This window comes from Erpetoichthys calabaricus, chromosome 4 (assembly GCF_900747795.2).
Source record: "Erpetoichthys calabaricus chromosome 4, fErpCal1.3, whole genome shotgun sequence".
Taxonomy (NCBI): domain Eukaryota; kingdom Metazoa; phylum Chordata; class Cladistia; order Polypteriformes; family Polypteridae; genus Erpetoichthys; species Erpetoichthys calabaricus.
The window spans coordinates 249758994-249784138 of NC_041397.2; the positions used below are offsets into that span (position 1 = coordinate 249758994).

Here is a 25145-nt window from a genome sequence, read left to right on the forward strand (position 1 = left end):
CATGCCTCAAGACACAGACTTTCATAATAATAGCTCAGCAGCAGAGACTAGGTTATATATCACCAGAAGCAAGTTTGAAAGTAAATTTAGGTATAACAAGGCAGAAAAGGGCATATGCCACAAAGCAGACACTGGCAATGTCATAGTACAGCTATAGACAAAATAAGGGAGCAGATGGAAGTTTAGGAGCATATACAAGACTGACTGGACATAAAGGTGCATAAAAACGGAATAATTATTTGCATACCGTAGGTGTCTTTGACATATATAAAAATCATAGTGGAAAACACTAAAACGTAGCAAATACAAACATTGCAAAATTAAGGTCTGTAGGATGTGTACCACAGTGACAAGCAGAGTAAAAATATATGCAGAAGAAAGCATTCAGGAACAACCTAAGGCTGTTCCCTGACCATGCAACAGCAAACAAAGCACAGAAGTGCAGTCTGAGGACGATCTTAAATTACAGTACTTTATGTACAGTACTATGCAAAAGTTTTAGGCAGGTGTGAAAAAATGCTGTAAACAAAGAATAACACTTCCATTTTTGAAAGCAATCATTTATTTTCATCAATCAACAAAATGCAGTGAATGAACAAAAGAGAAATCTAAATCAAATTAATATTTGGTGTGACCACCCTTTGCCTTCAAAACAGCATCAATTCTTCTAGGTACACTTGCACACAGTTTTTGAAGGAACTTGGCTGGTAGGTTGTTCCAAACATCTTGGAGAACTAACCACAGATCTTCTGTGGATGTAGGCTTCCTCACATCCTTCTGTCTCTTCATGTAATCCCAGACACACTCGATGATGTTGAGATCAGGGCTCTGTGGGGGCCATACCATCACTTCCAGGACTTCTTGTTTTTCTTTACGCTGAAGATAGTTCTTAATGACTTTGGCTGTATGTTTGGGGTCATTGTCCTGCTGCAGAACAAATTTGGGGCCAATCATACGCCTCCCTGATGGTATTGCATGATGGATAAGTATCTGACCGTATTTCTCAATATTGAGAACACCATTAATCCTGACCAAATCTCCAACTCCATTTGCAGAAATGCAGCCCCAAACGTTCAAGGAACCTCCACCATGCTTCACTGTTGCCTGCAGACACTCATTATTGTACCGCTGTCCAGCCCTTCGATGAACAAACTGCCTTCTGCTACAGCCAAATATTTCAAATTTTGACTCATCAGTCCAGAGCACCTGCTGCCATTTTTCTGCACCCCAGTTCCTATGTTTTCATGCATAAGTGAGTCGCTTGGCCTTGTTTCCACGTCAAAGGTATGGCTTTTTGGCTGCAACTCTTCCATGAAGACCACTTCTGGCCAGACTTCTCTGGACAGTAGATGTGTGTACCTGGGTCCCACTGGTTTCTGCCAGTTCTGAGCTGATGGCACTGCTGGACATCTTCCGATTTCAAAGGGTAATACGCTTGATGTGTCTTTCATCTGCTGCACTGTTTCCTTGGCCGACCACTGCGTCTACGATCCTCAACGTTGCCCGTTTCTTCGTGCTTCTTCAAAAGAGCTTGAACAGCACATCTTGAAACCCCAGTCTGCTTTGAAATCTTTGTCTGGGAGAGACCTTGCTGATGCAGTATAACTACCTTGTGTCTTGTTGCTGTGCTCAATCTTGCCATGACATGAAACTGTCTTCCACAACCTCACCTTGGTAGCAGAGTTTGGCTGTTCCTCACCCAGTTTTAAGCCTCCTACACAGCTGTTTCTGTTTCAGTTAATGACTGTGTTTCAACCTACGTGTGACATTGATGATCATTAACACCTCTTTGGTATAATTGGTTGATCATACACCTGACTAGAATCCTACAAAATCCCTGACTTTGTGCAAGTGTACCTATAAGAATTGATGCTGGTTTGAAGGCAAAAGGTAGTAACACCAAATATTGATTTGATTTAGATTTTTCTTTTGTTCGCTCACTTTGCATTTTGCAAATTGATAACAATAAACAATCATTATTTATATTTCTGAAAGCATTCTTTATTTACAGCATTTTTTCACACCTGCCTAAAACTTTTGCACAGTACTGTATGTCCCTTGTTGAAATATAGGATATAGGACATGCCAGATCACATAATGTGAATAATAATAATAATAATGACTATAGGAACATACATCAAAGTGACACAGTGGTTGCCAATACTGTCTTGTGCCTGTCTTTGTCTGTGTGGGGTTTGCACATTTTTCCTGTGTTCATGTGGATTTTCTCAGGGTATGACACTCTCCTCTAACATTTGCAAGACATGCAGTTCAGCTTTACTGGTGAGTCTAAATTGAGCCTGTGTCAATAGGTTTAGATGTATACTGTATATGAATGTGTCCTGCACATGTACATGTACATTAGCATCTCACTTAGATATACTGCCTGTCCTGAAATTGAATTAGCAGATTAGGAAGATGGATAATAGTAATAACAATAATTATAATAATAAATTATAATCATAATATATTTCATATTTAGGCGATGTTAAAAGTGGCATTTCTCAGGGATCAGCGCTGGGACCAGGGCTATAGAGTCAAAGTCATGGAGTAACAGTTGAAAGCAATTATTAGGCAACTGTCTGAGTTGGAAAAAATGTTTGATGTTTATCACAATATAATAATACTTGTTTATTTAGCTTTTGTAAAAAGCCAGATTTCCACCTGGACAAATAAACTATGCTCTTTTGTTCTGTCTATTTAGTATAGTTCCTTTCATATCTCTCAATCTGTCTCATCCAAAGTTTGTTCCTGTCTTGCATCTGACGTCATTGAAATAGGCTGTGGCTCAACAAGTCGTGACCTAGCATTAGATCAAGCAGGGCTGAAAAATAAATTAATTGTTTGGTAGGACACATACCCATGTATCACTTAACTAACTGAAGAGTTATAATCATGATAATAAATGCAACCTTTTATTATTATCATCACTTTTACTAGATGACACATTATTGTATAAATTTGATCAAGAAGATGTGTAATAATAATAATAGCCATATTTTCACATCGTAATCAGGTGAGCTGCACAAAACAATCCTGTACTATTCTGATTGATAGTAATATTGTTTAGCATTACCTTTAAACTAAGTCCCTGCCCTGAAGCCATAAAAGGTGTTCTCCATCAGAACGTCTACGGAACGGACTATGCCACTGGAGCAGCCCCGCACGGGTGGCACTGTGCTCAGACGGTGACCTTTGTCCTACCACACCCATGATGAATATTGATGTCTTTTCTGTGCCAGACAGGAGCCGCTTCCGGTTTGATTTTTTTTTCCTCCGCTGGAGGAGGTGGAAAGGGGGAGCTCTTTTGCAGTGTTTCTCCCGTTCCTCTCCCGCAAAGTACTGCCCAAGCCTTTTTTTCCTGCTTCCTCCCTCCCTCCCTCTCTTTCTGATACACCAGACCGGCTCAGCTTCCTGTGTTTGTGTGGCTGATCGTGAGAGAGAAGAAAGGCAAAGAGAGAGAGAGACGCTCGGGAGCTGCCAGCTCAACATGGTGTAGTTGTTCTTGTCGGGGCCGGAAAGAAACACAAAGAGGAGCGTCGCCAAATGTGGAGGAGATACAGCGCCGCACAATCGCAAACGTTTTGAAAGCAGAGACGAGGACATTGTAATTTTTGTTGAATAAATTGAAAAGATGGCGAACGATTCTCCAGCTAAAAGTCTGGTGGATATAGACCTTTCTTCTTTGCGGGTGAGTGCGGGAGACCAGGGAGGACGTGATCGAGAAATCCATTAAAGAAATCGATAAATAGAAGAGCGGTCGACGAGCGAGGGCTGAAAATCCCCAACGAAGGGACAAAGGCGTGGAAAGCGGAGCTGTGTGAGCTAGCGTGGTGCCCATAGCGGAGCAGCGCAGCAGGGGCTGGGGTTGTCTCTTGTTCCGGTGGGGTGGGTGTCGTGGGATAGTTGGAGATTTCCTTTGTTTGCATGCACTGGCATGTAGGAATAAAAACGGGGCGCAGCAGCCGCATCGCGTGGCGGCTTCCTCGCTAACGCAGCGTTCGGTGCTTGCCTGCGCGCGCGTGTGTTTGCTTACCTTTCAACGTTCATGAATTTTCCTTGCATCTGTCTTCCTCTTTTCTCTAGGACCCAGCCGGGATTTTTGAACTTGTGGAAGTGGTTGGCAACGGCACCTATGGACAAGTTTACAAGGTTTGTGTAAAGGGATTTTACCCTGCTCTGGGGGATGGTGTGGTGTTGTCGGCGGCCTCCGAGATCGTATTTGGGGCAAGAGTGGGTGCCTTTAAGGCAATGACAGCCTAGCGCTTTGTCAGCTTCTGGTGCAGACCTTTAGGAAAAGTTGCCTCCTGGTTGTTGGTGCAAATCTGAAGCATTGCCATGCCATTGCCCGGCAGGGGTTTTGTATAAGACAGATATATTTCGCTCGGGTCTTGACCTGTGGTGGCCAGCAGCCGTGTAACAGGGGGCATTGGATGAATGTATCCGAGTGGGCGGACATCAGTCTGCAGTTCTTGGCTTTGAGAGAAGACGTCACGCATTGGGCATGCGTTTTCATCACACCTGGATAGCTGTGGCCTGTCTGTTTTGGGGGTGGCATGATAGATGGGGGTTTCAGGCCATGAAATCGGTACACTGCAAATTTGACTTGTCACTTCTAGTAATGTGTTTTATTGTTGCTTTGGTATCTGATCATCACCCCATCCTTGTTTGGAGATTTACAGATGAATTGAACACTTGTAATGACCGGTTGACTTCAGTTTATGATTACATCCATCCATTTTCTAGCCCACCTTATTCTGAGCAGTGTCATGTGTGAGCTGGAGCCTCTCCCAGCAAACATAGGGCACCAAGTAGGAACAATCTTTGGATGGGGCGCCAGTCCAGTGCATGATTGTGATTCTGAATTGTGTGATATATTCAGATTGTCTAAGTGCTGAGGTTGGCTTTGCAAGGTCAGGTTTAAACCTGCCACTTCACACAAAGGAGTTCATTCAGTGGACTTTTCTGTCATTCCATGTCTTGCATCATTGAAACCTCAATCGGGCCACTTTCCATAATTTTCATACCTTTTGTCTAATCAAGTCTTTTGCAAGTTTAACAGGGATGACCGTATCTTAGTAGTAACATACAAGAGGAAGCCGCTTTTGCTGGTCTAGTCGTATGATCCTTTCATGTAGGCCAGAATAGCTTATCTCACGGCTTCGGCTCTTCGTGATGGGAAGCAGGACTAGTATGCCAGTTATTGGCACCTGTGGGAACTGTAATGCATGTATGTGGTAGTTAAAAGTAAAAAGGCTGCACTTGTAGTTACTGTGCACTTACCATTACAGTTTCTTGTTTTTGGTAGTGTTTTAAGAAAGGAAGTGAATTATGATTTTGAATTTTTAATTCACCCAACTCTGGAGAATTCTTCCAGCAATTCCTGTATAAACAAAGCAAAAAAGCAGTGAAAAAGCACTTTAATTGAATCTTTTATACATGCTCTTTTTGTGGATCATGTTTCATCAGCTGCAGTGCTCAGTGCTGACCTGCTAAAGTGGTCCTGAAAACTTGATGTGTTTCTATGGTGCTGAATGAAAAAGCTAGTGAGAGTTCTTTGCTTTTAATGTTGGTACAGCTCCCTGAATACAATCTTTTTGTTAAACCTTTCTTTCCCATTTGCTTACACACAAAAGCTGGAAGTTGAAAAGTGCTGTTGTGTGCACAAAGTAACTGAAATATGTTTGCAAGTTATCAAGACATTAATACAGCCCAAGCTGCCAAGAGATATTAATTTCTGTAAAACTGATATGTGGTATTGTATCATTGTGTGGAAAAACGTACACAGTGGTAGGATAAAGGAGCTTATACTGCTTGAAAAAAGGTTGGTGAAAAGTTTTAACTGTATTTCACGCCGACAGTTCTCTGAACAGAAGAATTAAAGTGCCTTCACCGAAAAACATTGGATCCAGTCTCTGTTGTGCAGTAAAGGAGCATGGCGGTAGTGATGGGAATGGCAAAAATTTTCTTATTTTGCTTTCACATCACAAAAGGGCAAAATGACCATTTTGAATGAAGGCTCACATATTACTGTTTTGTGTTGGCATTTTTTTTTTGTTTTTGCATTAAGTTCCATTTGCACTTCAATTGTATGTGTTTTTTTTTTTTTTCTGTCGTGCAGTCTTTCTGAAATATCTTCCATCATACAGTTTCTTTTATTGGTAATGTTATGCTATTCTGATTTTGAATGGTCGTTATTTACAAATAGTATCACCCACAATTTCTTTATGCTATGAATAGAGAGAAGTAGTAAGACTCGTTATGTTTATGTGTAGAGAGATGTTTGAAAAGATTTTTGGGAAAAACAAAATCTGGCTTGTCCCATCCATCCCCCAAGCATTGTAACATGTGTGGGAGATTGACCAAGAGAAATGAGTAACAAACCCAATACTATGTACTTTGACAGATCTGGCACTTCTGCCTCCCTTCTGGGAGTGCTTTTCACTGGATTATTTCATTTTAAATGTATCTAAGAACATGTCCCATTTTAAATTATTCTGTATTCCATATTATATTTAAAACTTAGGTTTTTCCTTATGTGCTACATATAATTTAGTGGATAAGTCATGGAGACATTCAAACAATTTTTGTATTCATAAGAATTACTTAAGAGCAATTTGAAATTTTTTCTTTTTTTGGGTTTCTGTTGCTCCCTGACTCACCGATACAAGAAAGCCACCACCTGTACTGTTCGTCTTGTGTCAATGTCTAGTTAAGCAAAATGTCAAATCGTTTGGGTCTCCATTCCCATTTTTTGGTCCTCTAGACCCAAAGAATGCTCCAATTAAACCATATCTTGTTATGGACATTAAAACCCTTAAGATAAAGAGTAGAGTAATAGGTGTCTTTCACAAAAAACGATCAGAAGGGCTTGGTGTTGTGCTTGCCAAATTAACAAACTCTATGGGTTCACCTCCCCACAATGGGATATCAGAGGTCAAAGCTACTCCTTTTCATAAAATGTTAAAAAAAATGGGCATTGGTCATATAAGCATGTGGCATGTTGTTTTATACAATTTTGAGATTGCTATTTAGAAATATGATGACATTTGTGATACTTGATTCTTTACTGGTGGTCCCAGCCTTTAAGATATGCTCCCAGGAGGAAATAAATGCCAAATTTCAAGCATAAGCAAGTGGGCTATCATTTTAGTCTGTTTGCAGGTCAGTGATTAGAAATATATTTTTGATTATATTTGTCTTACAATTGAGCATATTTTGGCTTTAAAAGTTTATACTGAAGAAGACATTTTAATATTTCAAAAATAAGATGCATCTGTTCTTATGTACTTTTACCTCATGAAGTAAATCATTGCCTTTCTTAAGAATACCTCGAATTAGGACAGCTAATTCTGTTGCAGACTTTTGTTATTATTTACTTTGCTTTCGTAATATCTGTATCTCATATATACCTCTTTATTTTTTATGCATTTTTTTGCTTAACTTAGCTTATGGTTTGTGTGTGTGTGTGTGTGTGTGTTATTTTTCTCCTCATTAGTAAGATATGCATATCTTTGCTTAAAGCAGACAGTGATTCTCTGTGGCTGTGAAATTTAACAGACATCTATGCAGATAATAGGGGATGTCACTTCATGCACCCTACTGCTTTTCTGATGACACCACTCTGTTGCAAGGTTTGTAGCAGTTGTTTTAAGGCAGCTCATCATAAAGTATATGTGTATAGTGTCTCAATGTGTTCGTAGATTTTGCATCATCTAATTGCATAATTACTTGATGTGGTAACTGAGAGGGAAACTGCATTGTGTGTCCTGGAGCCTTACTCCAAAGCCCTGTAGATAGTGAACTAGTCCAGCCTTAATGTTCAAATAGCATATTATTACTTCAGTTGTATCAGAAGACTGAAGGTGTGCCGTCAAAACACAGTTACCTCACTATCACCACCCTTTATTACTTATAACAGACATGAAAGATATTTTGATGTATGTTGTTTTTTTATATATATTTTATATGATACTTCAGTTGTTATGAATCAGTCAGAACTGATATTCATGATGGTAGAAAATGCTCTTTTAATATTTGCCATTTGGTTGTGTCCCTTAGCCCATTGCAAACATACTCTTTGTTAAACTTGGGCTGTTGGTTGCCATACTCTATTTATAATGATATACATGTGAGATTTGTGTCCTGATAACACTATTTTGCTCAGCTATTTTATCTATAGACCATCTGTTACTGTGCACAAAGCTGTCTCTGACATCATCTTTCGTCAACAGTATGTCTACAACAGGACAGACTTCGAATGATTTTTGACTGTTGTCTTATCTATATTACTAAACGACAGTTTAATATATGCACTAATGCCAGATGCACCAAAGCGCATGTGCACTGCGCCTCAGCGCCCCAGAGTCAAACCCAGTGGCTTCCCAGAGTCAGTAGATGGCGCCCAAACAACACAACCTGTAAACTAAACTTGCTCTAATCGATCGTGCCAGCGGTCAGTGTGGCATATGTGAATCACATAACGGTAATTCAGTATTAAAAGTAAGTTGAATTATGATTCCTAACAGTAAACGACGTCTACCTAACGACACAGCCACAGAAAAACAAAAACGAGACCGCATGGATAAAAACAATAAACGAAGGCTCCTACAGCGCTCTTCAGAAACACCACAAGCAAAGAAATCACGGCTCCAAAAAGAAAGAGCTCAACAATTAGAAATACAAAAACGAGCCCGTATGGATACGACCTGTAAACTAAACCAGAGGTAAAGCGTGCACGCCAGGTTGTACAGTATATATGCACAGATACCTGAGGCAACAGGCAAGCTGTACACACCACCACCGCTGCCCGAACACAACCGCCCACACCACCACATATACCACCTTTGTTTAGTAATGTGCCCCTCCAGGCCTGGGTCCGCTGCCATCGTCACTTCAGCACGTGAATCAGCCGCTGTCAGCAAACGACTTCTAGCTAACGACACAGCCATAGAAAAACAAAAACGAGACTGCATGGATAAAAGCAATAGACGAAGGTGCCTACAACGCGCTTCTGAAACACCAGAACCAGATGAGTCACAGCTCCAAAAAGAAACTGCTTTAGTACAAATATGTTTATTTAATTAAATGAAAAATTTCCCAAGACGCACCCACCCTCCATGATTTTTCATCCCTTCAAATATCGGAGGGAACAGAAAGTGATTGCCATTCTTGGATTTGTGATTCTTTCGAGAATCGTGGGTTTGCTGGTTCTCAATAAATGGCTGATACACTACATTCCCACTGGCAAGTCTGTTGCCTACTAGCATTATATCTTAAAAGCTACTCAAGTCTTCAGTCATTCTTGTTTTACCAGTAAACTGCAAATACTTAACCCAGCTGTCCAGCTACTTTAAACAACATTATCTGCACATAACATACTCGGCCTTCAGTAATGTGATAAGTGCAGGTGTACCCAATAAAATGGGTTACCACCTGTTTTGTTACTATTTGAATGTGCAAGGCAATAAAAGGCTAAAAAAACATGATCAGTCATTTCAAACAAGCCTGTGCATTATGACAAATGTTTTATAACTTAGATGAAAGTGGTTGGCAGGTATAATGATCAGAGCACTTAATATGTACTGTTTTGTTTTGGAATGGTAGAAGCAGTTGTTCAGAAATAAATTAAATGACCATATTGTTGTTGCTGCTGTAATGTTAACCAAATGCTTTAAATACTGGAAGAGCCCATGTCACCACTGTTCAAAATTTGCATCGTTTTATACGGTGAATGCCTTTAACATGGTACATGGTATATTCTATAGCTAATACAGTTTTTAAAAATACAGTTTTGTCTGTGTTGCATATTGAACCTTTTGTGGCGGAGTGGAGTACTGTTGGCTTATTCTCTTTAATTTCTAAATTATTGTTTCCTATTTGTTTTAAATTAGTAAAATATCAATTTTTTTTTTTTTAATAAACACATGTTTATCCACCATGTTACGTGGAGAAATTTTTGCTTTCATACGGACAGGCATTCTATTTTTCTCAGGCAGGACATGCCTTATGTTAGATGCTATATAACTAAACTGCAAAAAAGTGTGATTTGTCATGATGTCTTGCTCAATATTGTGGTGTATATTAGATTTGCTTTCGTACATCTTCTTTTACTATCACACTGCTCTGTTTTCTTATCTATAGTACTCAAAACAGATTTTTAAACAATTTTCTCTGGCACCCGTAAAGTATCATTCTGTTCCTTTGCTGTTCCAGTTCCCTCTTGAATCTAAGATCCCTGACTTGCTGCTATTTTATGCTAAAACAAGACAATTGTTTTTTGTTATTCCTTTTATTATTACAGCACATTTAAATCAGTTGTAAAGAGCATTTTTAGTATCATCTGTGCATATTTAGCTACTTCAGCTAACATGTGCTTTCAAAAGCAGTTTGCATGTTAATTGGTCGCCAACCTGTCACTCACTGCCTGAATTAAAATCAATGAGGTGTGTTTTTAAAAATGGTATATTCAGGTCAACTATATTACATTTTTGCTGCAACCATAAAGAGGAAAAAGAGGTACTCCATTGAATTTAGTCATTGTAGTGCTCAACTGGAATCCCACACTGCAAAATAACACTAGCTTAAAAAATTGTTCTGTATTGTTTTGACAAACACTCATTATTACAGAATTTTCTGAGTTACTGTGGATAGAATATTTTAGTAATTGTGATGTGGTGGACATAACTTCAAGATCACAATAATGCAACATTAAATACATTCAGTTTTATTTGTGAAGCACTCAGATTCACAGTGCTTCAATTTATATAAAAAAGAAATGGGCATTTACATGATGTCTTCTAGCTATTAGGAATAAAAAGAAATGTAGGTGAGGTATGAACACGTTGTGGGAACCAGCCCGGACACCAACACAGACAGACACAGGAAGTCCCAAACACACACTTTTAATCACTGTATTTACCATATTTACAAGTCTGCACACAACACCGTGCCCCCTGCACCAAACACCTCTCCTTAAAGTCTGGGTCTCTCAATAGTCCTTTCTTTCACCTCCTCTGCTCCTCTCTCCAGAGCTTTGTCCTCTTCCTCCTAACTCTGGCTCATGACTAGAGGAAGGTGGCCTCTTTTATATCCACCCGGACGTGCTCCAGGTGCCCTCTGACGATCTTCCTGCAGCACTTCCCTGGTGTGGCGGAAGTGCCACATGAGTACCCTGAAGCACTTCAGGTGTCCCTGGTAATCCTTCTGGCAGCACTTCCGGGTGTGGCAGAAGTGCTGACATCCAGGGCTCCTCATTCCCCTGGGTGCCCCCTTGTGGTGGCCACGGGCCCCAATAGGGTTGAGCTTCCATGCTTGGTTCCCGTGGCCCCCATACAAACTAGGGCGGCTGCCCTCTCGTGGTCCAGGGAAGGCATAGTCCCTCTCCCGGTCCTTCCAGGCGTCCCGGCTGGACACAGCCCCCAGCCCTCCACCACAACGTATGTTAATGATGTTTAATGTATTTGAGCCGTCACAGGAGATATTGTCTGTTTTTGTGTATGTTACAGGCAATGTGACGTGTTCCTAACTCCACTTCCACTTTGATCACTTCACTTTGTATGCAGTGAGAATCTAGCTTTTGTGAAGAGCAGCGTTTTCAAGTATCAAATTCGTTTTGAGTTCTGAAATGTATCTTTTAAGGAGGTGCACAAGTCATAAACAGTTCACGCAGTGCAAATGCGCTGCATGAAAAAAATGTAAAAATACTATTGGGATAAATATATATAGAGCATCTAGTATTTTTAACATTTTTGAGTATATTTAAATACATTCAAATTATACTTTTTTTTTTTTTTTTTAATATGACTGTTCAGACCTTAAATTAGGGCAGATTTAAAAGCTATTTAGTAAACAGAAGCACATGCTGGAGAGATGAAACTGCTTCATTGTCCATACTGTTTGTTTACTCTTACAGACAGCAGTCACTTAAGTAACAGAAAAAAAATTAGTGCAAAATTAGGAAGACCTATTCATACATTTTAAAATTCTTTTAAAATGAATGAATCCCAAAAGCATACAAATGACACAAAGATAGGAACAGTAAATTAACAGTTTAATTGAAACCAATGCCAATTTAAAAGTGGGAATAGTCACTAATAAAAATAAGGAGGTACAGTGATGCTCCAGGCCTGAGCACTCCTGGACTACGAGGTCTAGTACAAAGCTTCATTAGGTACTTGTGATGTGTCTGCACATTGGTGCTTGCAGCTTTCCATTTTTTCCCCACCTCTTTTAGGTGACTTTTTCAAATTCCTCATATCTGCTACATAAGTGCCCATTTTTGTAGAATGCCTTGAATATTATTACTATTGAGCCTTGCAGTTGGAGTTGATGACTTCTGCACCTCAGTCAAAGTGACAGTTGACATTACAGTAGCCTTTCTGACAAATGTCATTCTAGTTCAGTGATGAAGTTTTGAATGGCAACCTGATCTAGGCAGAGTAGCCGTAGTTTCATATTTTTTATCACTTCTATATAATTGACTGCACTGAGCTGTGAAGTACAGCGGGAAAATAAGTATTGAATGCATCAATGCATCAATTTTTCTCAGTAAATATATTTCTAATGGGGCTATTGAAATGAAATTTTCACCAGATGTTGGTAACACCCCAAGTAATCCACACATACAAAGAAATCAAAACAAATAAGTCAATAAATTATGTGCAATAAAGTGGAATGACGCAGGGAATAAGTATTGAACACGCTTACTGAAATTGTTTTAATACTTAGTAGAAAAGCCTTTGTTGGTAATGACAGCATGAAGACGCCTCCTGTTTGGAGAAACTAGTCACATGCATTGCTCATTTGTGAATTTTGGCACATTCTTCCACACAAACTGCCTTCAAATCTTGAAGGTTCTGGGGGCCTCTTCCATGAACTCTGATCTTCAGTTCTTTCCATAGATTTTTAATTGGATTCAAGTTGTGTGATTGACTGGATCATTCTAGCAGCTTTATTTTCTTTTTATGAAACCAGTTGAGAGTTTCCTTGGCTATTTGTTTGGGGTCATTGTATTGCTGAAATGTCCACCCTTGTTTCATCTTCAGCATCCTGGTAGATGGCAGCAGATTCTTATCAAGAATGTTCTTGTACATTTTTCCATTCATCCTTCCTTCAATTATATGAAGTCTCAGTACCATATGCTAAAAAACAGCCCCACACCATGATGTTCCCATCTCCAAACTTCACTGTTGGTATGGTGTTTTTGAGGTGATGTGCAGTGCCATTTCTTCTCCAAACATGGTATGTGCAGTTACATCCAAAGAGTTCACTTTTGGTCTCCTCTGACCAGACTACATTCTCCCATGCTTTGTCTTCAGCAGTGGAGTCTTGCGTGGTGAGCGTGCATTGAGGCCATAGAAGCTGAGTGTATTACTTATTGTTTTCTTTGAAACAACTGTACCTGCTAATTCCAGGTCTTTCTGAAGCTCTCTGCAAGTGGTCCCTGGCTCTTGTACAACTCTTCTGATTAATTCTTTTGACTCCACTGTCAGAAATCCTGTGAGGAGCATCTGGTTGTGGCCTGTTTATGGTGAAATGATGTTCTTTCCACTTCTGGATTAGGGCCCCAACGGTGCTCATTGGCACATTCACAAGTTTAGAAATGCAGGGCTATTCAAAATGAAAGAGCAGATTTCAAAAATTTATTAAAAAAAAAAAAACTATGGCAGAAACAACATTCCGCACATCACTGGATAGAGGAAAGTTCAAAGTTTAAAAACCCGCCTAAAGTACCAGTGAATGCCACCGAGCGCTGTTTCTCGTTTATAGTAAAATGACGACAACACCACAAGAGAAATCACCGAAGGTAAATGTGTTTTGTGCCATTTCTGCAAGCAAAGTTTATAGACCTTTCTTTTTTGCAGAGCAAACTGACTGGATTTTCATACCTGGACATGCTACAAAACTGGTTGTTTCCCCAACTTCAAGAAGATTCGAATGACTTCATTTTCATGCAAGATGGTGCCCTGCCTCATTTCCACTTAGAGGTTCGGCGTTGCCTGAATGACACCATACTAGGATGATGGATTGGAAGAGGTGGACCACAAGATCTTGTTCATCGTCTATGGCTTCCCAGGTTTCCAGACCATACCCCCTGCGATTTTTATCTATGGGGGTACATTAAAGAAAGTGTGTTTGTTCCACCTATGCCTGCTAATCTTCAAGATTTGCGACATCAAATTGAGGAATCTGTGAATTCAGTAACTAGGGACCAGTTGACTTGTGTGTGGCAAGAAATGGTCTACCGTTTTGATGTTTGTTGCGCTATACCTGGTGCTCATGTTGAGTGCATGCAACCTCTTGGACCATAGGACCAAACTTTGAACTTTCCTCTATCCAGTGATATTTGGAATGTTTCTGTCTTATACAGTTTGTTTGAAATATATTTTTGAAATCTGCTCTTTCATTTTGAATATCCCTATATATCTGTAACTAATTCCATCAGTATGTTTTGCAACAGTAAGGTTGCGAAGGTCTTGAGAGAGCTCTTTGCTTTTACCCATCATGAGGTGCTTCTTGTGTGACATCTTGGTAAAGAGAAACATTTTTATACGCCATCAGTTAAGACTAAACCAGCTGATATTAATTTTCACTGATAGGGTGCAGGATTGCTTTCTAAATACTGACAGAGTTCAGCTGGTTTCTTGGCTTTCCGTGCCTTTTTGCACCTGCTTTTCTTCATGTGTTCAATACTTTCCCTGTGTCATTCCATTTTTATTACACATAAGTTAATTTTTGGACTTATTTGTTTTGATTTCTTTGTATGTGCGGATTACTTGGGTTTTTACCGACATCTGGTGAAAATTTCATGTCAATAGCTCCATTAGAAATAGATTTTCTTACAAACACGTTGACACGTTCAATACTTATTTTCCCTGCTGTTTGTTTCAGCATCTTTCATGGTCTTGAAGTCTTTTCCAGATTTGTGCTTCTCTGTAATTCTGTTCCTGGTTTGTTTATAAATTCTTTTATCTTCATTTTGGTTTACTTTGTTGAAATTGTTAATCATGCTGTTGGACATGGAGTGGGGTATTTATTGTTATAAATTAATTGATAACAGATGATCATACATTTCCTATACAGGTGGAAACCAACAAACAGTTTTTGTGAGTTGGTTAGGTAGTTCATTGCACCTGTCCAAAGTTCGCGTTATATTTACAAAGGAGATCAATACTTTTAACATATCTTACAATAATAACTTTTAATTTTTAGGAAATGGAAAGGTGGTGTTTTGTAGATTAGCTTTAAAAAAATCTTAATATATGGTCAGTTTAAAATTTGAGACAATAAAATAAGAAATTAGGTTTCACCAGGTTTGTATGAGCTTGCAGTGACACCACTCTTGACGTTTCATTGCACTTCCATTTCTGCATCTGCCTCTGCTCTTGCATGCCTTGTTTGTTGACTGAAATACATTCACTTTCCTGGAAGCCTGCTTTTGAATAAAACATAAGTGATGAACTCTCATTCTGCTTTTGTTGCTTTTCTCAGCGTTGCCATCATTTAATAAATGAGGTCTCTTTTTAATGGATGTTTTTTTTTTTTTATATGGGAAGAAATAAACGTGAGATGAGTTGGCGGACTTATTTTTGGGTGTCTTAAACTTTCATTTAAAGAGATTTTTATTAGTCTTTGCATATGGATACATTATGTCAGATATATAAATTGCTATTGTATTCACTATAAACTAAAAGTACACAGTTGCTCTGTCCTCTCCTTCAGTGCCATTAGAATTCTTGGGTGTATTTTTAGTCTTGTCCTGCTTGTATCTTTCAGAACCAGGGGCCTAATGTATAAACGGTGCATACGCACAAAAATGTTGCATGCGCCCATTTCCACGCTCCCATCGCGATATATAAAAACTAAACTTGGTGTAAAGCCACGCACATTTTCACGCCAGCTCAATCCCTTGCGTATGCAAGTTCTCCGCTCGGTTTTGCAAACTGGCGGCACCCAGTGGCAAAGCAGTGCTACTGTTCCTGTGTGGTTTCCCTTTATTTTTTAAGATTCACATCCGTGACGCGGCTTTATCAAATACACTGAAGTTAACTGCATATCATTTATTAGTTTAAGGCATCTGATTGTAATCAACCAGTAACCTTATAATGGTGCACAGAATGGGCAAACTATTCCAAATACTATAGCTGCTTTAGCATTGTCACTGTCAGTGCATCACTCAGAGTATTTAACCCAATGTATCTGAGTGTGGAATCACAGCTCTACAGCAGTTGATCGGATTATGGTGATACAGCTTCTAGTACACGCTGTTTTAGCCATATGCACAGTCTATTTGAACTTCTCCCATATAGTACGGCAAACGCTTCAGAGTCTTTCCTGTAGAGACCTCGCACTTCAGAAACGGTTTCATTCCAAGAGCTATAAACGCACTCCATCAGTCCATCAAGCATTCCTGGTAGAACTGTTTGTACTTATAATTACAATCACCTCACTGTAAACTTGCACTACAGTTATAAATTTGCACAACCTGAGCCACTTTATAAAGTGCGTATTTACATATGATGATGACTGGCTTCTAAGTCGATTTAGATTTCCAAGCTCTATCTTCTTGGAGCTCCTGATATTTTTAAGATGAAATGCAGTAAAGCATGTTTATTACATTATACAAATAAATTTTAAACTTCATTAAAATAATGTATATTGTTAATAATTAAAAATGTGAGGAAACGGTGGACAGCGGTAGCGACAAGCTCGTGCCCCGTTCAGGGATTGTTCCTGCCTCGTGCTGTATGCTTGCTGGGACTGGCGTGACCCTGGATGGACAGATGAATAGAATAATTAAACATGTACTACCAAGGTATTTCAGTGTTCCATAAAAGTTTTGAAGAATCGGCATTGTAAGCTTACAGATGGCTTGGCATCTATTACAGAGCTGATCGTGTGGCGATTGGTTACTTGGAGAAAGAAAAGGAAGGACTGGAATTTGCAACTGTGTCCCCATGTTTAATACATGCTTTAATTCCTGTCATAATGAAAACGATATCAAGTATACGTCTTAATATTTAAATTCTTCAGAGAGCTATATTATCATGAATGTAATGTATTCTGTGTCCTGTCGGCAGAAGAGAGAGCCTGTTTAAGAAGCATGTAGTGATTCACACACACAGACTACATAGAAGAACATATACAATATGAAGCATTTAACATGCTACTTTAGCTACGATGGGATTTGAGAAACTAGTAAATCGATTTTAAGATGAAGTTTATGACATTCTACTTTAATGACAAAATAAACTACGTGATTAAAGTGGAAATTTCAAGAGTAAAGTTGACATTTGGACATTTTTTGTCAATTATGTCCCTATTTTGTTTTTCTTTTCTCTTTACCCCAATGCACTTCCATATGACACTCAGATGGTGGGCTACGACTCGCCTTTTCATGGCGACTTTGATATCTGACCACTTCTTATTTATTTCGGGCACTTTGCGACTTTCTGAACTTGAACTTTTGAGTTTCTCCGCCACACTGTCACTCGATCAACTTCCTTTTGTTGTTTATATCACTGCTTAAATCATCAAATAGTAAGTTTTTCCTGGCCTCTACTTGGTATTTGCTGAAATTTTTCTTTTTCACCTGTGATTTTTGCCATTGTCTTTTCACAGAATGCAAAACATAAAGGGCTATTTATATTGATTTGCATATTCAAAGAGGCGTAATTCTGGGAGGAGTCTGGGATGGGCAGCAGGTGTGTGCAAAAGCGTTACATTTCCCGCAGACTGTGATTTATGGAGCGGAAGACCGTGGAAGTAGGTGTATGCACTGATTTATGCATCTGGATTTTTTTGTGCATACGCACATTTCCGCCTTTGTCCGTACACCATGTTTTAGTGTGAATTCTATGCACGGCGTTATACATGAGACCCCTGGAATGTGTATGAGAGATGAACTTTTTATTTACATGCATATTTACATTTCTGAAGAATGTGCATGGGATTTCAATTTTAACAATATTTTGAAAAAATACCTTTGCTGCTTCTGTGCTAAGTTAGTAAGGCTGAAAATAATTTGGTACCATAAGATACAGGCTGAGGGTGGAGTGCGGTACTGTGTATGCATAGTGTGTGTGAGTCTTTTATTTTTATAGAGAATTATATGCTGCTTTAAAAATATTTCAAATGAGACTTCTCTTATATTTACAATCTGGCATTTTATTTCAGACCAGTGGTGTAAAAGGAGACAACACAGTAAACTTGAATGTGGTTCTTCAGAGTATAGAGCGTTCTTGCTCAGGAAAACTCAGTGATGAGCTCCTATAAAGTCTTAGGTATTCATTGCAGTTGGTCCTACCTTTGGCATCCTGAAAGAGCAAAGCTTGGCAAAAGGTCCACATTGAGAGTAAAAGGCAAAGGTTGGGCTTCAAGTCAGTACAGTTATGTGTCTCTTAAATGTTTTATTTAGTGGGAGGGTTCTGGTGTCCAGAAATGTATGGTTATTTCTAATTGCAACTTTCAGCTTTCTGGAGGCTCCAGCCTTGCATGAATTCTACAGGACCAAAATAGAATCAAATTATGCTGTTTTTGCTGGGGGTTTACTTTAACAGAAAGATTAGCTGTTTTTTAAGTTTCCTTCAAGTATTTGGCCTTCTGATGAGGAGCTGAATGATGTACTACTTAACCTCTCTGAGCAACTGCTCACTGTGTATAGGTGCAATACATATAATACTGTAATACTGTGTGTGTGTATGTATGTTTGTCCAGTATGGACATCTACACTGTTGAACCTGTCAGGGACACTTTTGGGATGTTGCACAAGGTGTTTCCCATGGTGAATTTACTCAGTGAATGTTTGATTCATGGCCAGAGTTTTTCCCCATGTTGAGTTTATTTGGACTTTTCTACCCTGGATAGTGACGGCTACCCCTGCTAGTACTGCATATACATGTGTGTATGTGTGTGTGTGTGTGTGTGTGTGTGTATGAAAAATATATATATTTCCTCAAAGTCTCGCTTAGGAGTGCTGGCTATTTGAGGAGTCATTGTCTGTTGTGCACACACTTAAAGGGCAAGTTCTTCATTTTCTTTGTGAATCTCAGTTGTATACCCTAAACTATCATTCGGCTTTTAAACACACAGTGAATCTCTCAATGCTACGGTATAGTTTAAAGATAAAAATATGGTTACGATATCAGTAAAACATCCCATAGTTCTCAATCACATATAAATGGCACAGATTGTTACTCATGTCTCTTTTTTTAAACCTGACATGTACACTTTTGGGTCATTTGCAGTACAATGGGAAAGCACACATGTTCAGAAAGAACAGAATTTCATAGATCCCTTTTTGCATTACATGCCTATAGACCGCCATTTGCTTTTTAAACACAACTCTTCAAAATGCATTTTTGGATTGATTTTTCTATCCCACCACTAGGCTGTTGTCATCTGTTGCACCAAGAATAGATACTCATGTGGGATGCAAATGTGCAGCTAGTGGAATTTAGTGGATTGCTTACAGAAATGACTATAAGGTTCCCCTGCATGTTAAATTGTTAATAAAAAGCATTCTGTTTTTAACAGTTTGTAAATATGTTCCTGAAATCCAAATGAAGACATTTAGCTTAATTGTCACCTGCAACAAGTAATACTATTATATGGACAGGTAATGCATTTAGATTTTTTCAGAGATATTCAACATATTTTAGTGCTGTAAACTACACATCAAAGTTCCTTTTTTATATAGATGGTTTTGTGCTTTATCTTATGTATAGTTTTTATTTGTCTTGTTTTTCCACATTTTCTTTCTTTCATTTATATTTATAAAAAAGTCTTTCTAGTACATAAAACAATATTTTCCACTGGTAAAGTTGCAATTCATGAGATGCTTATCATGATGTATATGTGTTCTGCATATGTAGAATAAAATATGATGTTATTGAGTCTTGTATTGACTGACATTTCAGGTTTGGTATATGCCATCTTTCAAAACGTAGCCTCTGTATGAAGCATTGTTGTTCAGATTGTTTGGTAATTATTTTATAGTAATATAAATCATGATTTGCTGTGGGCTGGCGCCCTCCCCAGGGTTTGTTTCCTGCCTTGCGCCCTGTGTTGGCTGGGAATGGCTCCAGCAGACCCCCGTGACCCTGTAGTTAGGATATAGCGGGTTGGATAATGGATGGATTGATGGATGAATAAATCATGATTCTCAGTTTCATATCATAAAGAAAGCCATGAATGAAGATATTTGTTAGAGGGGTGCATTGGGACTGAGTTCCTGTGGTAATTGACCTGAAAGTTGTGGGTATAGGCTGGTCATGCAGATGAGAATTGGTAGGTCAGCACTGAGAAATAATGAATGACAAATTGTCTGTAATGTGCAATAAAACTAATAAAATGTCAATTGCTTTCAATGTGAACCAAAAACCATTGCATAATATGTTTACATATTCAAATCTGGTCATAATGCTATTATTTTTGTGATATTTCCAAGGGTCAGATTTTCAAAGCGTATTGAGAAATTGGAGCAGATAAGCAAAGAGCAGCCAAAACTGACCAGTATCTCAAAGTTAAGAAGAGCAAGAAATCAAGTGGTTGGAGCAGGCTTTCACTGGTTTTAGAGCTGAATTGTGTTTGTTGCTCTTTAGGCAAGCCAAATTGATCTTCAGGGAGAAGCAAGGTGTCCTCCCAGCTAGCATTATTTAAACAATGGAAAAATAACTAGATTTTGCAGCTGGTAATGGCTTGTATAGCTTGGTCAATATTTCGATGACACAACTCTGAAATGTGGCAGATTTGATGTGTTTGGTATAAATAATGCTTCTGAATGCATTACACACAAAGGTATACCTGGGCACATTTTACATTTTCTCATTTAATTACCAGCAGCTCCAAAGTGTAGATTTTAGTATGTAATAGACAATGATACTACTTTGAAGCATATGTGTTCACCAAGAATAAGGTCTTACTGCATGGTACACAGGCTCCATATTATCCCCAAGTATAGACAAGTTGAATTTGGGGTTTGGTTGCAAAATGAGCTTTTTTAGTATGTCCAAAATTGGAATCTTAATTTTGCAGTGATTTATACTTTTAAAAGATTTTAAATTACTGTGAATGGTAGCAGTCAGAGTATCTATCAGAATGTATTTAAAAAACAATCTGGCTCAAGTCTAATGAGAGTATACTGTCTCGCTGGACAGACACCCTCTTGCTTGATACCTTCTTTTGCATGACTAAATTGTGCTACATAGCTTAAGTCACGTGGTATCCCATAAAGGTTGAAGCCAAATTATGTTTGTCGTATTGGTGTGTGTGTTTTTGTTAACGTGTTAGCCATTTAAAACTGACTGAAGTCAAGCTAGAGTTCTATGTGTGCTTATTAACCTCCTTAGCGTTAAACTCGAGTGTCACTGTATAGAAGTGTCTCACATAAGTGTTAGACTTGAGGAATACTCTGGCTATAAAAGTGCCAACAGTATTAGTGCTGAGCATTGCTTGGAAAACAATATAGGTGTGTCTTACGTTCGTGTCAGACACAAGTGTTAGTTACCTGGGCAATGGAGCATACACATCTACTCGTAGCCCCATAATGGCATCTCTTAAGAAATGTTTTTTTGCAGCCCAGGTGTTGCCATGCTCTTGACATTTACATTTAGGTGATGAAGTGGAATTGAAATGGACAGGGAAATCAAAAGTGATTCTGATGAATCCGAAAATGAAGGATGTGTGCTGTTCAAAAGCTGATCAGTCTTGAAGGAAATTCTACATGTCCTGAGTGTAACGTTGGATTGTGCATTTCATTTGTGCGTCAAGATATACAACACAAATGACACATTTCGAAATTATATATGGTATTAGCATTATTATTATTATCTATATCATTATACTTTCTATACTTCTGACTTTGTACTTTTAGTGTTTTGTACTTTTTATAATAGAAAGATGAGATTTAATAAATACAGTTTTTCAAGCCAAAAAATGCAACGCTTTTTACATGTTTTTTCGAGAAAAAAATGGAATACTAAGGAGGCTACAGAACTTAAGAGTCATTTGCTGGAATCAAACTAGTTGCTTCCACACCTCCCACACTGGTTCCACAGCCCTCTGTATATATTTAATGGAGAGTTTATTATGAAGGTGGATTTATTAGAAGCACACATTGGTTGCTATGCTCTTTTTCTCCTTCAGGTGTTTGTCACCATGTGCTTTTGTTCTGTGATCAGGGCCTGGATTATTCTACTCGTGCTTCCATTCCAGTTCAGTCTTAAACCTGGTATAACTGGTTAACTGCTTTTTTGGGTTAGAAATTATAATCATTTATTCTAGCAAACAAAGGCTAGTTTACTTTATCTTTAAATACAATTGCAAACAAGTACCATATTTTTGATTTTCCTACGTCTGTTATTTTAGTTACCTGTATCAACACACAGTTTCTCGTGCAGACTCCATCTTAGTTGGCTTGTCTGCAAATTATCTAAGATTATGAAGTGTAATGAAATGATTTAAGGTCATCCATATTACATTTTTGCTGTAACTGTGAAGGGGAAAAGCGAAGATGAATTTTGCTGTGTATGTTGTTCTTTGATCACCTGCTCCTAACTTGCAAAACTGATTCTTTGTTGCAAAGCATTAATTTGGGTCCTCCACACCAAATCTGTTATTTACTAGCTGCATGTGTTTGTTACTGCTAGAAGAAAGATGAAGAATCAACTAACTAAAGCATCTGGGTTTAGGTTCAGTAGATGTACAAAGAGGCAGTGGAAACTGGGCTCCATTCTGCTCTCATTTTGATTAACATCACTTTGAAGCGAATGTTTTTTTTGTGAGGTGCTGGGTTTTCAAGTGTCACATTTGCTTGAAGGCTACAGTTGTCACTTCTTTTAATGCAAGTGAATTTAAGTCGACTTCATGATTTGCTGAAATATTGTTCACAAAAGTAAAAAATTGTAAGTGTGCTCCCCTTGACTTTCTCGTATACTGAGATAGAGGAAAAGGTCATCAGAACCATTTCCAGCTGTGCAATATTTCTTAAATATCATATGTCTTTGTTTCTCATCATAACTGATAATATTGATACACAATCATTAATCTATATTTATAATCAGACTTTACATTAAAATATTTTTGCACTTACGGAGGTCAAAAACAGTGGTGGTATTTTTTCATGATTATGTATGCATTACAGAGAATAAAAAGTTATAGTCGCCTAAAAACATAGAAAAAGTGTTAGTATTATATAATACTAGACGTTAAGCCTGTTACATTAACGGGCGCTAGAATAGTAGTGCATAAACATTAGTAGGAACAGTCTATATTAAATGGCAAAGGACCGTCTGTTTTCTGTTACAATAATACTGGCTTGTATGTGGCTGTAATATGCGTCACTGTATTGTGTGCCTTAAATTTTCTCTCACAGTAATACGTCTCTCCAGCAAGTATTTTAATCTGTGCTGGCGTGCTGCTGATTATTGTATGTATGGTGTCTCCCCAGCAACGGATTTCACGTGCGTGAAAATAAATCTACTCTTAAAAGTCATCCTATTGTAATATCATGAAAATTCGTATATTTAGGAAAACACTTTACACTTTACCGAGCCAACTTTGTTAATCGCAAATCTGACATCCTCAGAGTGAACAACAAACACTAATCCCACCTCTTTGGGGAAGCTGGTCTCCGCTTCTCAGTACCCGATTGGATTTTTCGTGCGTTATGTTTTAGGTCTTACCTCATTTACCGAAATCCGAATGGATCGGCTGCGCGATATTTTATAGGTCCCGCCCTCTCTGTCTTGTGTGACGCGTCAGGTGGCCTTTGAAGCATTGCATCGTGCCCCGCGCATGCGCACTTCACCAGAAGACAGACACACACGGACACATGGACGCACACAGGGATTTTATTAAAGAGGATTTCTTGCAATGAATTGCTATAGGTAAAACTGCATTTAGCTATATTTAATTATGATAATTATGGCAGAAATAAAAAAAAAAAAATACCATGAAATTAAATTTTTACAGTTGACCCTTGATATACGACCATCCTGACATGCGAACAACTTGCTTTACGACCAAAATTTTTGTTTTGAATTATGACCAACATCTTGCGTTACGACCCGAATGCGGTTGTAAACAAACAGCCGAGAGCGTTTGTAAGTGTCAGTCGGAGCCCAGATACATGTTTGTGGACATAATTTTGGTCAGTGCAGTGCTTTATATAATTTATTTCGATAATTGCTAAGGAAGGAAGCGAAGGTAACGAAGGTAAAGAAAGCGATCACAATTGAAACGAAGAAGGAAATTGTGTGGAAATAGGAGAGTGGCGTTCGTGTGACCGATCTCGCTAATATGTACAGCATGTTGAAATCCATCATCTCAACAATTTTACAAAGAAAAGATTTGTATAAGGAAACTCCTTCCAAACAATAACCACCTTCCATTTCATTCTCCTCCTCCTTCCTTCCTGCAAGCCAAAGATGTCAACTTAAATGGTGAGTACAGTATGAAATTGTTGTTTCTGGTAGGCTAGGCACTTTTTATAACTTTTTGGTTAGTACATTAGAAAAAGTATTGGTGTTTTTGGTAAATTATGCACATTATACAACCCTTTTCTATTAAAAAAAGTTAAGTGTTGCTGTGGGCGGTTCGGAACACATTAAGGGCATTTCCATTATTTCTTATGGGAAAAATAGTCTTGACTTACAACCAGCCCTCGCGAACGAATTGAATTCGTAAGTCAAGGGTCCACTGTATTACCAGGAACACGAAGGGAAGTAGCAGCTTACTGTTCCCATTACATCTTTATATTTACATGGCTTGTTCAATGTTTACACATTATTGTTAAGCTGATGATGTATAAATTAAAATTAATAATAGTTATTGAAAGAATATGCGTTATAATTAATACAGTTTTTAATATTGTGTACACATTTATATTTCCATTATACCAAAAAATTCAGATGGTTATTTAAATAAAATGCTACTTCTGGTTGAGTAATTTTTCTCATTTTGTATCTGTTTGCTTTTTCTCATTATAAGTATTTATACAAAATTTGAATAATCTATCTAATTATAACCATAGTTTATTTGAAAATTCTCAAAAGTATTCAGTTAAAGTACTACTTCCAGTTGCTGGAGGTGGCCTAAAAGTTTTGATATAAAGCAGGTGTATAAAATCTCGGTGACCTAGGCCA

At 38.3% G+C, this 25145-nt stretch overlaps 2 protein-coding genes across 10 annotated transcripts in view; both read left to right on the forward strand.

The window, feature by feature from the left end:
• rpl31 (ribosomal protein L31) overlaps positions 1 to 25145 on the forward strand; it is an 810223-nt gene that overhangs the window by 644194 nt on the left and 140884 nt on the right. The window lies entirely within an intron of this gene.
• The window catches only part of LOC114650761 (mitogen-activated protein kinase kinase kinase kinase 4), a 296865-nt gene continuing 274989 nt past the window's right edge, over positions 3270 to 25145 (forward strand). For 6 of the 9 annotated variants that reach the window (XM_028800590.2, XM_051926168.1, XM_051926169.1 and 3 more), the window contains exons 1-2: positions 3270 to 3691; positions 4087 to 4152. In XM_028800590.2, the coding sequence (XP_028656423.1) occupies positions 3635 to 3691; positions 4087 to 4152 (123 nt within the window). In that variant the 5' untranslated portion in view covers positions 3270 to 3634. The remainder of the gene's footprint in view (positions 3692 to 4086; positions 4153 to 25145) is intronic. The other 3 variants (XM_051926166.1, XM_051926171.1, XM_028800596.2) reach the window with 1 other exon arrangement.